Consider the following 15675-nt stretch of genomic DNA (forward strand, 5'->3'; position numbering starts at 1 on the left):
ATCTTGGAAACAACCAAGAAGCTGTCACCTGAGGACTGGATGAAAAAGATGATATTTTTATACAATGGAGTATTACTCAGCTATGAAGAATGATAAACTTGAAGTCTTTATATTTAAGTGGATGCCACTTGAAAATATACTCATAAGTGAAATAAACCAGACCCACATGTGTAAATATCATATAGTCTCCCTAGTGTAAGAACTCTAAAGAAGAAATAAAAATAGAAAGGTATAACACAATTAAAAGGAAAGCAAGAACTTAAGGATTACACAATGCAGAGAGGGCAAGGAGAAAAGCTAGGAAATTTAACAAGGGCAAAGTCATACATTTATATGTACAAGATAGTTAAGGCAAGGGTCCTGAGACTCTTCAGCAGGTTTTTGAAACTAGCAGTTAATTGGTAGGATTATCACCCTGACCAAGTATATATGCTGATACCTGTGAAGTAAGTAACTACACTGAAGATAGCAATATGTAATGGTAGGATCATGCTTGGATTTCCTGTCATTTTGTTCTTCTAAATATGTGCTGCTTGTCATGTCATACCAATTACTGCCATACTGTCTCTAGAGTAAATGTTTGTTTTAAAAAAATGGGAAATAAATGAAAACAAGAGACAAGAAAAAAATGTCACAGGACTATTCTGTTATGATGCTGTATATGGTTAGATTTCTAAATTTCTGTGTGAAAATATGTAATTGTTTAATTCTTGTTTTTTAAAATATTTTTTCTTTTAAATATTTTTTCTTCATATTCTGTAGGGATTTAAACTTTAACATATCAATACTTGATGGAAAATACCTGTTCTACGTTATGCCTAAGATGTTTGATATTCAGACAGATAGTGAAGTTAAGCTCAACTGCCTATGTTGTAGGGTAATAATAATAAGTTTTTCTTCTGAAGGGTTAACAACTTAAGTTTGCAGGCCAAAAATTAGAGAAAAAGAAGGGCTGCAAGGACAGTCAACATTTTGGCCCTAGACTTTCAAGGTCAGTGAGGACTCAGGACATAGGAGAATCTGTATTATAACATCAGGTAACTCAGTTGTGGCCCAAATTTTCTGATCAAGGAGATTATGGGGCCACAGAGGAAAGTGAGCAATGATTAGAGTGTGCCTAAGGACAGTCACATGGAGAGAAACCATTCTCTCGGGTTTTCACAGAAAGCAAATTGGTCAAGCAATGGCCATGACTGATCTACATAGCTGACACTGACAAAAGATCTGCAAACTGCAGTACAGGGTTTCAGAATAAACCCTGAAGGGATTTGACTGACCCTGGAAGATACAAAAGTTATATTTCCTCTTATATAGGTTTTATTTTATCTTGGTCTTAGTCATCCAGCAGAAAAGTATAAAAACAAAGTATAAAAGTAAAGCCATATTAATATGCTGAGCTGTAAAAGGCTCAAGTCAACAACTTCTGACGTTGCCAGTCCCATGGATAAGCCACTACTATTATGGACTACTGAACTATATTGGAATATTTTGCTAAATTTACGCACCTACAATATTTAAATGACAATGGAATACCTGTATCTGACCAAACTTAACAAAAAATGGGGAGACAAACAAAGGACCATTTTGTATCTGTATATTCAAAATAGGATAGATATACAGCTGCTTTCTCTTAATTCAACAAATAGAAAAATTTGTACTAATAGTGTTTGTGGACAGTATATCATGTCTGCATCTTGTACTATGAATAACCACTAAGAAGACAACAATATGCAATGTATTAATTATTGAACCTATCCTACTAATTGGTTTTGAAACAGTCTCATTGCTGTTTCTCAATAAAATTATTATTTTTTTTTTTTAAAAAAAGAAGCATCCTCCTGACTGCAATACAAAAAGAGACAGCCCCGAAAAGATCTTTGATTTGCTGAGTCACCCTAAAGCATCCCTGTTAGGAAGGTGAAAGTGGTGGACTGAAGAAAAAAGCCATCTTATACCCCAAGTAACTGGAAGCCCACTTGCTTTACTGGCTTTCCCTGCTTCTGTTTCTTCATTGATTAACAGTCCTCTTTCTGCCAGCGATTGCTGTAGTTATCTTAAAAATCACCAGCATCTGCACCCAACCAATCAGAATCAGCTTCCTCATTTATGCTGTGAACCTGCAGAAGTCAGTAGTTCAGTAAGTTTCCAAGGAAAAGCTGCTGTCCTGTCTTCCTTCTGGGACAGGTACCATAAACATTTCACAAGGAAAACAAACATGTTCAACTTGTCTTTGAACGTTTCAAAGGAGTAATTTTAAAGTCAAGTATCACTGTACTATTACCTATGCGGGAGGAAAAGTTATAAATTAATACTTATTATGCACTTAAATACTCAGTGAACAGATGATAACGACACCCCCGCTGCACAGAAGACGGGGACATGCAGCGAGTTCGGCAACCTGCCCAGAGTAACTAGGCTAGTGGATGGCAGAGCCAGCAGGCCCCAGCCTGGAACACGGACCTGACTTACCGGCTGGTAACTCATACGACATTTATTAACTGTACAGTGCCTAAATATATGGCCTTGTATTATGATTTTACATACTAGGTAATTCTGGGCTGGTATATTACTTTAGCTTTGAGCATGGGTCTAGCTTATCTAAAGTGTTCTGTAAAAATAATTGACAAAAGTAAAATGAACCCAACTGAGACACGGAAAAAAATCACTTCTGCAAACATATGTTTAACAGATATAGTTTATGGTGTCTGATTTATATACTTGTCACATATGTTATCTGAAAGTCATACAGAAAACCTATTTTAAGGCATGCAAATTTAATATATTAAGAAAATCAGTATGCAAAGCATTTTAAAGCACTCTCTTTACTAATGCATGTAACAAAATATACTGATTATGCAAGTACATTTAATGGGATATAATTAAAATAATGAGATTTAAATACTGATGATTTTAAAATGAAAAATAGAAGGTAGAATTAGCCATGAGATGCATTCCAAATGTTAACGACTCCTGCAATGTTGTTACTACTTCAGTATAGAATATTTCTGATTTAAAAAAAAAAAAAAAAAACTACTGGTCATTTTTCTCCAGTTTTAAACACAAAGTTCTGAGACATATTCATTCAATGACATAAAAGATTTCATGAGGAAAAAAATTCCATTAAATAATATAATAATACTCTTGAGTTTGGATTATCTTTCTTTTATAAATAACAACTAGATGGCAACCATTATTTTCTTCAAAAGAAGGCATTGAAAAAATAAAAGACACATTTCCTGCAGACTGAAGTGTTTTGGTGTGAATGGATCCAATCTCAAGAGCCCTCAGCAATGTCATCCTGACCTGAAGACAGCCAAATTGAGGTGTTCTTTCAACAGTGGTGCCCCAGGAGGCTGAAGATAACAGTGCATGAGAACAAGGGGTCTGCACCCAGGAGGTCACGTTCACTTTACTTGGTTAGAGCTTTATGGGCCCAGCATCTCCCCAACACTAAAGGAGGAAAGGCAGGCCCAAATGCAGCTAGGCAGAAGGACCTGAAATTCCTATTACATTTCTTTTGTGATGTGTTGGTCTAGCTCACTAGTAACAATACAGAAAAGATATTTTAAGTGTAACTTTCATTCAGTTAGTTTGAGGCTAAAGTTTTGATCGGTAGAATGTTCCAATTTTCTGTACCCAGAAAATGTAAGTTTTGACATCTATACAGTCCTAAACTTCCTAACATGTCTTAGATAACCCTCCCCACCGCACAACGCCTTCAATTAACTCTGGCAGTTAATTCAGAAGTTCTCATTACCACTTAGGGATAGGACCTGGAACACAGGGTCAAAGTGGGCAGGCTAAGCCATGTAGCTTGGTATGGGCAGAACAAGGAAAAAGATAACAACTTTGGGACTGGGCATCATAAATACTCAGCAGAATTCCAGGTTTAAATCATTAAATTCAATTTCAGGTACAGTTTCAAATTCAGCCACCGTAAGGCAGAGGTCACAATGGATCTGTTAAAATTTGTAAATTTGTAAGGACTAGTATACTTTTAGGAATGCCTCTCATTTTTAAGGAGTTCAGTGTTTTGCCCCAAACCTTCTATCAGAGTCCACAGAGAAGCAGTACTACAAAGAGCTAAGGGTTCAACTCCTGAGGCTTCCTAGCCACCACCCTCTCTAGGAGCCACAGGCTACAAATCCCAACTTCCCCAAGCAATGCATCCTGTCCGCCACATGGGCTTTTATGGTGTTTACAACCCATAGATTGAAAAAGCACTACCTAGGCTGAGTGAAAATGGAAAAAACAATGTCAGCTCACTGGAAGCATGACAGTACAAAATGCTCTCAGAATTCATCAAGATAATGATGAATTTAGGATAGAGGAACCAATAATGTACCTCAACAGTATTCTGTAAAGTAAATACAATCGCTGTCCCCCAAAATGCAATATTCCAAAATCATTCAGTGTGATGACAGCCTCAAGTATAGCAGAATGGATTTCTATCTCAAGACACAGCTGGTTCCTTCCCAAGCACACAGGCTCAGGGCGCTCCTCTGGCGCACCGGATGCCAGCCCCCACGTTCTGAGACACCTAGCACACCCACAGGGCGCCTACTGGCTTCCTCCTGCCTTGAGGACATGGTTTGGAAGCTAGCTGAAAAATGAAAGGAGTCCGAAAAACCTGTTGTTTATTCAATGATTTACCCTGAAGTCAACTAGACACAGCTAAACTAAAACACTCTGGAAAAGAAAACTTCAATTAACATCACACAATAACTGTGGATTGGAAGCCTAACATTGAAAGGCACAGGATTCTTTTACCTTTACACACGTTACTACACTCAGCACTTCTGGCTTCACATGCAAAAGGCAGCATGTGCGGCTAACGGGGGTCAGCTCAGGCAGTTCTGAGGTCATCTAGCCACCCGCAAATGCAGGATGCTGAATAATATTGTTTTTAGATGCTAAAGAAGAAGGGTCCACACAGAGATCAAAGTGAAGAATCAATAAAGAGGTGAAGTTGTTTCTTAGTTTTCATTTAAAAATTCTAATATGAATATTAGCACATTTAAGATCCAAAGTATACTAAAAGAAGAGATTTGGCTGAATTCTTTTTTAATTTCAGGCATTTCTCTCTCCAAAGAATAAGGACAGTAAAACAGCAACATGAAACACTTTCCTTCCTGAAACTCTAGTAATAAAAGTGTATTATGAGGCACCCTGGAAGAAGACAGAGAAGGCTTAGCGCTTTCATCTTGTACTATAATGGAAATGAAATGCTTACTATATATTTACAGCATGTGTGTGCATGTATAGCTAGACAGAAAAATAATATCTACAAGTAAGGCAGCATGGCATGGTGGGACAGAGCATAAGTTTTAAATTTAGACAATATATTTCAACCCTAACTCTAAGTGGTATTACATTTATAAACTCTGGCAAATTCCTGAACTCAGCTTCCTTGGTAATAAAAGTAGAGGTAATAATTATGACCAGTAGGCAATCCTTATTCTGAGGATTGAGCTAAAATAAAGTATTTGGGATCATCTAATATGTCGTAGCTATATCACAAGTGCTTAATAAACGTTAGTTGTTTCATGTTAATTTTCTCACTTAGGGCTGCTCACCTACCTGTGAGATATGCCCCTGCCATCCTATAGGGGAAGCAAGCTGAGCGATCTACTCAAAGCCCACAGAAGTAAAGCCAAATCGGAGTGCAGATCCATCCACACTCTTGTACCTAACACTTCACACAGTCCCCGCAGAGCTCACTCTTAGATTATAACATTTATCAAAATGTAAATTGATCTTTCATCTTTACGATGAACGATATGATGACAGGAATGTCTCCTGCCATTCCTCAGCCCAACAATGTCCATCCATCTACATTTCGGAGGCTGTGATACATCAAGTGCACTGCATGCTGGGATAGCATGCTGAGTCCCACAGACAGGGTCTCTGTCCTCATGGGGCTCAGCCTACCAGAAAAGACACAGGAGCAAGAAACAGATCATTTGCAAACTTTTATGCTGGCAGGAAAGGAAAGGAACAGGGTGCTAGGAAATGCCTAAGCAATGATCATGGCGTGGGGCGGGGTGTGAAAAAGGGCCTTTTGAGAGCAGGGACCCTGCAGAGGAGAAGTCAGTTGGGCAAACAGATGGGAGACAGAAACCACCTGTGCACACAGGACTCTAAGGAAAAAAGCTACAGGGCCAGGAATTGCTGGTGCAGCTGGCAAACATGAGCTCAGGATGGAGAGGTAGAGAAGAGAAGGAAAAGCAGAGAGATTAGGGGACACAGGAGCGTGAGGCTCTGTGAGCTTGTGAGCTCAGTGAGAATTCCAGCTGTTTATTTTACAAAGATCACCCTAGCTTGGGTGGAGATATCACCCTGGGAAAAGAGACAGCTGGGAAGTCCAGTGGCAAGCTGGAACAGCTATCAGGAAATGTGACAGTGGCTTGGGACTACAAAGGCAGCAGTGAGGGTAGGGAGATTTGTACAAAAGAAACAACAGGAACTCAGTAATTTGTTCACTGAATGAATGACTGATGCCTCAAGCAGTGCTTTTGCTGGTCTAAGGTGATCACTATCCCACGTGCATAAAGGCTTCCTGAGCAGCACAACAGCCCAGAGGCATGGGAGACACAGGAAGATGCTGAGAAAGTAATTACGAGAGCCATAAACCAGCTGGCAAAACACCACTTTGGAAAACCTCTTGATGTATAAAAGGCACCTTTGCGAAACAAAATGCCTCTCCCATTCTGACAATGGAAAATTTTAGAAGCCAGGTATCTTTCTACTCTGGGCCTTTCCAAGCTTGTTAGAGAAACATATTATTTCAAATAGCCTGGAGCTATGCTGCTAGAAGAACAGCAAAACACTAAGGGTGTTGAAAGCAAGCCCTTGCATTTAAGGCATAAAAGAAAGCTATGTTTGCGAAGAGACTATACTTATCGATCCCTCTAGTGAAACCATGGTCACTGTCATACCTAAAACAAGTAATTACCTATTAGCAACAAATTCACAGTCAATATAGCTTTTATAAACAAAAATTCACAAGGTCACAACACAGTGCCTTCATCATGTCACTTAATAATTTAACCTTTGTCCACGTTACTTCTTCTGCTAAAACTATAATATGAAAACCATATGGAAAATACAAATGTTTGCCTGTGTTGATATAAGAACACGGGAATCAGTCACAGTGAACCGAATCCAAAAGCTAACTATTAATGCCAACACTTCTTGGGATATTTTTCCACCTTTACGCAGGCCAATTAATGGGGTAAAACTGAGACAGTCAAGCTTACTCAGGTATCAGCTGCCCGTTTGCTACCATTAAATTAAACTAAGATACTTGATAACTTCTCGGTCGTTAAAGCTCTAATTGCTGTTCCTTAAAACAGGATACTGGCTGGGCCAGGGTTATCAGTTGAAGTGTCTGGGAGCACCTGGAGAGCTTCACCTGGAACGGAAGGAGAAGTCTCACTGGTGAAGAGTCCGCTCCGAGGCTCAGCAAGACATCCCGAGCAGCTCTGACCCAAAGGCCAACTTCCTGCTCTCCATCACTGCTGCCAAAGCAGCTCAAAATGCAGGCGGCAGAGAGGTCTGCCGAATAAAAGGAGATAACCTGGATGCTCTGTGAGGAGCTTTAAAAGCCTACTGTACAATCTGCCTTCTTCCATTTCAGAAACCACTTTCCCCTGCAATGAAAATAAAGCTTTCTGTGGCACTCTCTGTACCTTTAGAACATCTTTGGAGCCTTGAAAATGCATTTCCTGCAGAATCAGAAAGAGCCTCATAAGAACATCAAATAATGCTTCGGTCTTCTTACTCTAAGAACTATTTTAAAGAAGCTTGGTGACCACAGCAGACAATGAAAGATCTTAGAAACTTAAAGAAGTTTAAAGTTGAACAAAAGTAAGAAAACTTTCCATCTAATCTTTACTACCCAAGACAACAAATGGCAACTTATTAAAAGTCCATTCTTTAGCAGCATACCAGCAAATCATTACTAACTACACTGACATAATAAAAGAGAAATGCTCATCAAACTTATAATAGTCTGATTTAATTATGCTCTTTTCTCACTTTTAGTTGGTACCAATAAAACTAGTATAAAATTATCTTCATTGATAAGGTCATTTATTCTACCAAAAAATACACATAACCTAGTATAACTACTAATTATAAAAAAATTGGAAAGCAGCATAATTTAAATGTAACAGTTTAAAGTACAAATTCACTAATGAAATCTTAAACAATACTCAGTTTAGTTCTGTGTAAATCTACAAATCAAGTGTTATTTTCATTAACAGTATCATTTCATACAGTAGCTAAGTAAAAATGTGTATTTTCATTTTTGCTAAACAATCTAACGAGACCATTCAAAAAACCGTATTACAAATGGTCTACACATACATGCGAAGCACCAATACTGTATATCTAAACTATAGAAATCAGCATTTCAATCAGTTCTAATCTAACTACAGTTTTGAACACAAACAGTACAAGATACGACATCACCCTCCACCTGAACCCAAATCCTACATTTTTGGACCATGTGCTTCTCTTAAGTTATTGGCCAACTACTGTCAAAATAAAATTTCTCTGATGTCTCCTTAAATGGATGAAATTTACTTTCTTTCCCCAGAGAAATGCTAGAGCATAGTGATATCGAAGACACACAGTTAAATTAGTTTAATTACTTCGTGTCGATTTGATAAGTCGCTACTATTTAATGCAAAAGCTGCCACTGGCAATTAATGACTAGGGGAACCGCTTCAATTGATCAAATGTCTACTACACATAAAACATTCAAAGGGGTTCTATATATCTTACAGCAATTCAGCAGAGAAGTCCTGTCCCAGGGGTATGTAAATCTGAAGAACAAGAAACCTCTGGATCAGCCCAACTAGAACAAGAGGGGAAAATACATATTAATTCAAAAGTTCAAACTATTTATATGTGGATATAAACAAATATAATCACACACCATCAACAAGCTGAAGCTTCTGGCTTTTCAGAAACATACAGACCTGCAATATCACTATATATGAAAAACCAAATCAAACCCTAACAAAAAACGTTACCTTTTGAAGTGACTTCTGTGGCCTTGGTGCAATTTTTATGAAACTTAAACAATAATAATTTTTCATTTACTATTTTTATTAGGATGCAAGAGAACATATGTATAGCCTGCACTCAAAAAAGCTATATGAAATTGAACTATAGATTTCCATCAAGGCAGCCATAAAAACATGTGGCAATTATTTTGATTAGTTGACTTTTTAACTATATTAAACAACTTAATAAAAAACAGATCAAGACAAACAACTCTAATTATGACAATGACAACTCAAGGTCTGATGAGCTGTGTCTATTTTATATGGTTTTAAATGTGTCCACACTAAGACAGATGAATATATTTTCATTTACAATACCTTTGTTAACTTAATATATTTTAATGTCAAGAAAGAACTGATAGCTTTTATTCCCTATTACTAGTGTCATCTAGATTAGAAACTATCCCCACACTGTTTCTTTTTCAGTGATAGTGGGAACTGAACCCAAAGCCTTCATGGGACCTCTACCATAGATGCTTTTAACTTTTTGTTTTATGACAAAAAGTTGCTTTTGCCGTAGATTTCAGGCTAGGCTCTCACTTGGGATCTCCTGCCTCAGCCTCCTAAAGCGTTAGGCTTGCAAGTGTATACCAGCTCTTATGAAACTTTTGATAGCTAAAGTCTACAATTGCTTTTTAAAAAAAAGTCAATTGATTTTATATTAGCTATCCAGGTCCATTCGCATAATGTCTTTCTTCTTAGGCTTTGAACTTTCACTTCACTTCCCAATCATGAAGCTCTCAACACACATTCAGTATCACAGCTCTTACAGCATGCAATTAGGAACTTTTTATTATGATGCTTGGTAAAGACACCTCCATTCTGTCTGTGAGCTTGTATGTAAGTCAACAGTACAGACCAACATGTGGATAAAACACTTCAAGGAAAGCATGGAGTCTAAAATGCCATTCTGTATCTATTCTAAGTTATTCTACATAACATTTTTAAGATTTTTTTTTTTTTTTTTTGTTAATCGAATTGAGAAACAGACAGCAATGAGACAGTTACAAAACCGAACTCCAGCAACTTGGGCTCACAGTGTTCCTCCTGTTTTCAGCCTCCTCAGCACTGGGATAACAGGTGTGTGCCACCATACCCAGTCTTTGTGGACAGCTCAGCCCGCCCAGGTGGTGGAGCTGGTACGGCATGTGGTGCCAGGGCTTGAACTGTTGTCCCTGTGTGCTTGCCTAAGCAGGTGCTTTAGACCACTGAACTATCTCACCAGCCCTAAGTATTTTTAAGTAACATTATATTTTTGTAGTGTATATATAAAGACCTCCTGGTTTACAATTCCTATGGCAAACTGTTTGATGACATTCCTGAACAACCCAAACAGTCCCTATGTTCTTTCTCAAACTTAAATTTCTAAGTACAAATATCAAACATGTTTAATAATAATATTTTAATCAAACACATGGGGCAATTTTTATGTTAAAATACTACACTTACAAATTGGTCCAGAGAGCCAACTGTAAAGTAGGGAATGTAATACAAATATGGATATAATTGGCACAGGCCCTAGAAAATTCTCTGGAAATCTGAATTTGTGATATTTATGGGGACAGCCAGTGGCGCAAGGAGAGTTCTGATCTACAGGAACAAGTGAGACACCCAAATGAGTTCAACTTAAACAAGCCATTGTCAATACATCTCTCTTGCACCTTGCGCTGATGGGTTCTGCAGTGTTTTCCTGTCCTGTGGTGGCTCCAGGAAGACAGCCGTGAGGTCACTAGGCTAAATGACGCTGAGCTCTAGAGAAGGGCTCTAATTTACGCCAGCAATCTCACCGAGTCAGTATTGTTCCTTTCAAACACAAAGAGCTACACAATAGGGCATTTTTCAATGAGTGTTTTTTGAAATGAAGGATCCTTTTCCTCAAAAAAAGGGAGAGCTCTGTCATTCGGTTTGCTCATATATAGAAGCCCAGGTTCCAAAAGGTTTCACTTCTAAGGTTAAAAGAAGTACAATGATATGATACCATGATGAGCTGACAGAGAAAAAAGGACTTTACTAACATCTGACAGATCCTGCATGTCAGTAATGCTAAGTAAACTCGACAGAAATGGTTTCCAGGGACTTACTATATTTAAACTGACTCTTCATGTCTACATTATATTTACAATTATTCCAAGTAATACTGAATGTGGAACTTCTGTTAATCAAAAAATGTCCATCACATACATGAAATATGTAAAAAATTTTGTCTTTTTTCTAAAATACGTGGGTTTCTGTAGAATGATAATCTGTTATCTGCTTGACACAAATTGCGTATTTTTAAGGAGTTAGGCTCTTGGTTCTTTGGAATATTTTAAGACACACTTACTTAATAAAATCTCAGGGGAGCTTTGTAAGTTTTTTTTGTGTGTGTGTGTGAGTGAGTGTGTGTGTGTGTGTGTGTGTGTGTGTGTGTGTGTGTAACCAGGGATTGAATTCAGGCCCTTGCACCTGCCAGGCAAGTGCTTATTCTACTGAGCTATCTCCCGGGCCCCAGTGGAGTTTTAAACATGGTTTTCATTAACTCAGATGACAGATATGTGTTACAAGTGTCACACTGTCCTGACAGCTGGATGAGATCACATTACAGCCGTCCTCCACACATGCTCTGACAATCACAACTGAGTTCACTCCATGACGCCTATCACAGCCCTGCCACAAAGAGCGCATTCGGCCTCAACAAGAAATGAGCATCGGCTAATTATGTCTGTAATTACAGACTGTTGTGCATCCTGTGGTCAAATCAGTGAACCTGTCTACCTCTTTTAATTTGTTCATCTGAAAAACTGGGCTAACATTTTTAAATTACACCCCACAGAACCATTGGTATGCAGTAAATCAGTGCTACCATTCAATGAAGATTTACTGAACACCTATTACGTATGAGATTCACTGCTGAAGTTTCTGCAGTAAATAAAATTTTGGTAACTAAGTTCTGTCCCCTTGGAACTTACATTCTAGACCCCGGAGGCAGAGGATCAAGGGCACAAAAGCACATAATGCTGGGTGGGGAGGAGGATGAGGAGAAGCTTTCTCAAAGACATAACATTGGAACTTGACCAAGTAGAGTAACAAGGAATTACCAGGCAATGAATTTAAAAGTAAAAGAGGAACAGATACTGATGAGAGGGAATACTCCGTCCTGTGATGGAAAAGGATGTAGGAGGCAGAATGAACTCACAAAGGCTGAAAGAGCTGGTAGGACATAGAAGAGGAAAAGCAGCAGGAGAGAAGTCAGAAGCCAACCTCGTGTGGGCCTTTAGGGCCACAGCCACGTGAAAGATACACGCACCCTACTATCAGTGGGAAGCCATTCACTCAGCCACATTCAATGAAAGTTTGCGTGAATGGCTAGTCTGAGGCTGGCGCCGTTCTAGGTGAAATAACAGACTAAACCATCCCTGGCACTGGTGTTTGCTCTGGAGATGGTCAGAAAACAAGACCTGAGCAAAGAGCGGCACAACACGAGAACTGGGATTGAAGTCAAAGGCGCTGGGGGTGAGCAGGGTAGAAGCGGCCAAGAACAGAGAAGGAAGATGAAGCACAGGCTGTAGGTGAAGTGCAGGTCAGGGGCCTCAGCGAGAAGGTGGCACCCTACTAAATGCCTGGAGAAGGGCATGGGGGAGCAGGCCACATGGTCTTTGGGGAAAGAAAGTTCTACTCTGCTGGAGGGCGCTGACAGGGCACGAGGCCATTTCTCAGAGCAGCAGTGAGTCCCGTATGGCTGAGCCCGGTGAGCAAGGAAGGAGTCAGCATAGAGAAGGTCAAGTAAGAGGGAACCAGGGGGCTGGGGAGAAAGCTCTGTGGCCTAAGTGCCTCCCTGGCAAGTACAAGGACTTGGGTTCAATCCCAGGTACTGTAGGCCATGCCACCATGCCTGCTACCGAGACTGGGCATGGTAAGTAGTGCACACCTGTAATCCCAGCGCTGGGGAGGCTGACACAGGAGGATTACTACCAGTCTGAACTGCATAGTGAGAACCTGTACCAAGTAAATAAAAGATTAAGGGTCCTAGGACCATGGAATAGCACTGGAGGTGTAAGAAGGGGTCAGATACTCAAGCTTCTTTAAAAATAGTGCCAAGGGGATCTTCTCGATGGACTGAATAAAAATAAAGAAAAAAAGAAACCAACTTAATCAAGAGTTTTAGATACAAGCAACTGAAAGGAGAAGCGGCTAACCGCTGAAATGAAGCAGCCGGTAGCAGGAGGACACAGGATTTCTGTGGAATGGAGACCAGGAGTTAGGCTCTGGATGCACTGCGTGAAGCTGTCCATGTAGAAACATGAAGTAGGTGGCTGACGCACAAGTCTGGAGCTTAGAAGCTTAGAAGTTGGAGCTGGGAATGTAAACTACAGTAAGACAGGGTGGTACTCTATTTCAATCCATGAGCCCAAAGCCAGTCACCGAGGGAGTAAATGTAGACAGAGTCAGAGACCGAGGCCAGGGGCACTGCAACAAACACCAGCCAACTGGGCTGGAGACAAGAGGAAGAGCCACAGAAGGAGACCAGGTATGACCTGTGAGGCAGGAAGGAAGAGGAGGGTGGTCTTCATGGAAGATGTACATCAAGCTGTGAGCTCTCTCACAAGCTGCTGACAGGCGAAGTAAAACAAGAGCTGAGGCCTCGCCACTGGATTCAGTAATGCCGCAGTCGCTAGCAGCTCTGACAAGAGTACGTTCAGCAGAATAAAGAGGTCAGAGCCCAAGGAAGTCATGCTTTTAAAAAGAATACCAAAGTGGGGGTATGAGGAGGTCTCAGGGAACCTCCTAAAGGTCACTCAGCCCCCAGAGCGGCTGATTGGGCAGGAAGGTTGATGGTCAGAGACACACCGCTGGGTTCAGAGGCCAGAGGCAGAAAGAGCAGCGCTTCAAACAGAGTCCTGAAGACCTTGCAGATGCTAGGCGCTCGCAGGGGACAGAGCTGCTTCTCATGTGGGAAGCTCTGCGCTACAGAGCACACATGATAAGTAACTCACTCAGGCCTCTTCACAAAGTCCAGATGGTGACAATTAGAAATTATAACCCAAATTGTCACAGTGTCTGTGGTAAATTTAACCTACTGAACATTAGTGGTTCATCAGACACTAAATCAGAGGCACGAAGAAGAGGACTTGATATACGACCAACCCCAGGCCCTGTGAGCGTGGGGGAGAGCTTCTGCACTGTCCTGCGCCTGCCCACCGCTCCAGGCCCAGGCCCGCCACGTCAGAGGCCTTTGCCCTTGTTATCCAGACCTTCCCTGCCTGGCCAGACCCAGCACAACCCGCCATCTGAGTAAGAACTTCTGCCACGCTCTTGGGAGTCTTGCAGACCCACCAAAACACAACATTGGTGAGTGTGTGGGAGAGCTTCAGTGCTCTCTTGCCCCTGCTCCTCATACCCCTCCAGACCCAGCCCAGACCTAGCATACAGGCTTGAGGTAAAACCCTGCAGCTAAAGTCCCTGCAGTGAGACTAGGGTCAAAACCACACAGCTAATCCAGGAACAGAACATCTTACCAGAGGGGTACAGCATGCCCACCTCCAAGGGCAACAACAGTAAGAAGCTGGGCACAGTAGCCAAACCCAAGCCAGGCACAAATGCATAAACTAGAACTTGGTATATCAGTACCCGAATTTCATTAAGTGGTAACATAATTGCACCAAAGCGCTACACCAAAGGCCAGAGGTCAGTGTTAAACGAAATGATAAAGACAAGGAGCAAAATGCAATCTCATGCCTCAAGCCCACCCATAACAAGTGCAGAGAACAGTAGCTCAGCTGAAATAAATGAATCAATTGTGTTGGAAGTAAATAAACAACAGCAGAAAGATGTAGATGGACTCAGAGCAGAATTAATTTCTGGAATAAAAAAAAAGAAAACTCTGAATTTATAGCAGCTGTACTTAAGAATCAAATGCAGAACCATATGGAGGAAACACAATGTCCAACCAGAACAAGTGCAGTGGACACTCGCTTAGCTGAAATACATGAATTAATAGTGTCAGAAGTAAATAAGCAACTGCAGAAATGTTTAAAGGAACTCAAAGCAGACTTAGTGTCTGAAATGAAAAAAGAAATCCCTAAATTCATAGCACCTGAACTAAAGAATCAAATACAGAAACATAAAGAGGAAACCCAATCTGTAAAAAACTCTGCAGTAAAAGAATTAATAATTGCTTCTAAAGAAGATATTGATTAAAAAAAACAGGAGATTAAAAAAAAGATGGATTCCTTGAATGAGCAATACAGGAAAGAAACAGAGCGCATGAAGCAGAATCAAAGAGATGTAGAGGACCTTAAAATCTCAATTACAAGCCTGAAAAACTGTTTGAAAGAAAGTGAAGATAGAGTTTCAGATCTTGAAGATGCTGATGCAGCTAGTGAAAAGTTAAGAAAGGATCTCTTAAAAACAACTAGGATGCAGGAAAAAATAAGTCATCACCTGCAAGATGATGCAAAGATGAATAATGTGAGACTAACAGGCATCAATGAGAATGAAGGAGTCAATACAAATGATATAAAAAGCATATGGGCAGAAGTAATAGCAGAAACCTTCCCAAATACGAGGAAACAATCTGATATGTAACCGAAACATACAGAACTCCAAATAACTTCAACCCAAT

At 40.1% G+C, this 15675-nt stretch overlaps 1 protein-coding gene across 9 annotated transcripts in view; it reads right to left on the reverse strand.

Moving 5' to 3' along the window:
• CUNH3orf67 (chromosome unknown C3orf67 homolog) overlaps positions 1-15675 on the reverse strand; it is a 334462-nt gene that overhangs the window by 305655 nt on the left and 13132 nt on the right. For all 9 annotated transcript variants that reach the window (XM_023715803.1, XM_023715800.1, XM_023715798.1 and 6 more), the window contains exon 4: positions 8791-8863. Coding sequence is in view for 8 of the 9 variants with exons in the window: in XM_023715800.1 (XP_023571568.1) it covers positions 8791-8863 (73 nt within the window). In the remaining variant the exon portion in view is untranslated. The remainder of the gene's footprint in view (positions 1-8790; positions 8864-15675) is intronic.

The sequence above is a fragment of the Octodon degus genome, unplaced genomic scaffold, assembly GCF_000260255.1.
Source record: "Octodon degus isolate 3935 unplaced genomic scaffold, OctDeg1.0 scaffold00043, whole genome shotgun sequence".
In the NCBI taxonomy this organism is placed as follows: domain Eukaryota; kingdom Metazoa; phylum Chordata; class Mammalia; order Rodentia; family Octodontidae; genus Octodon; species Octodon degus.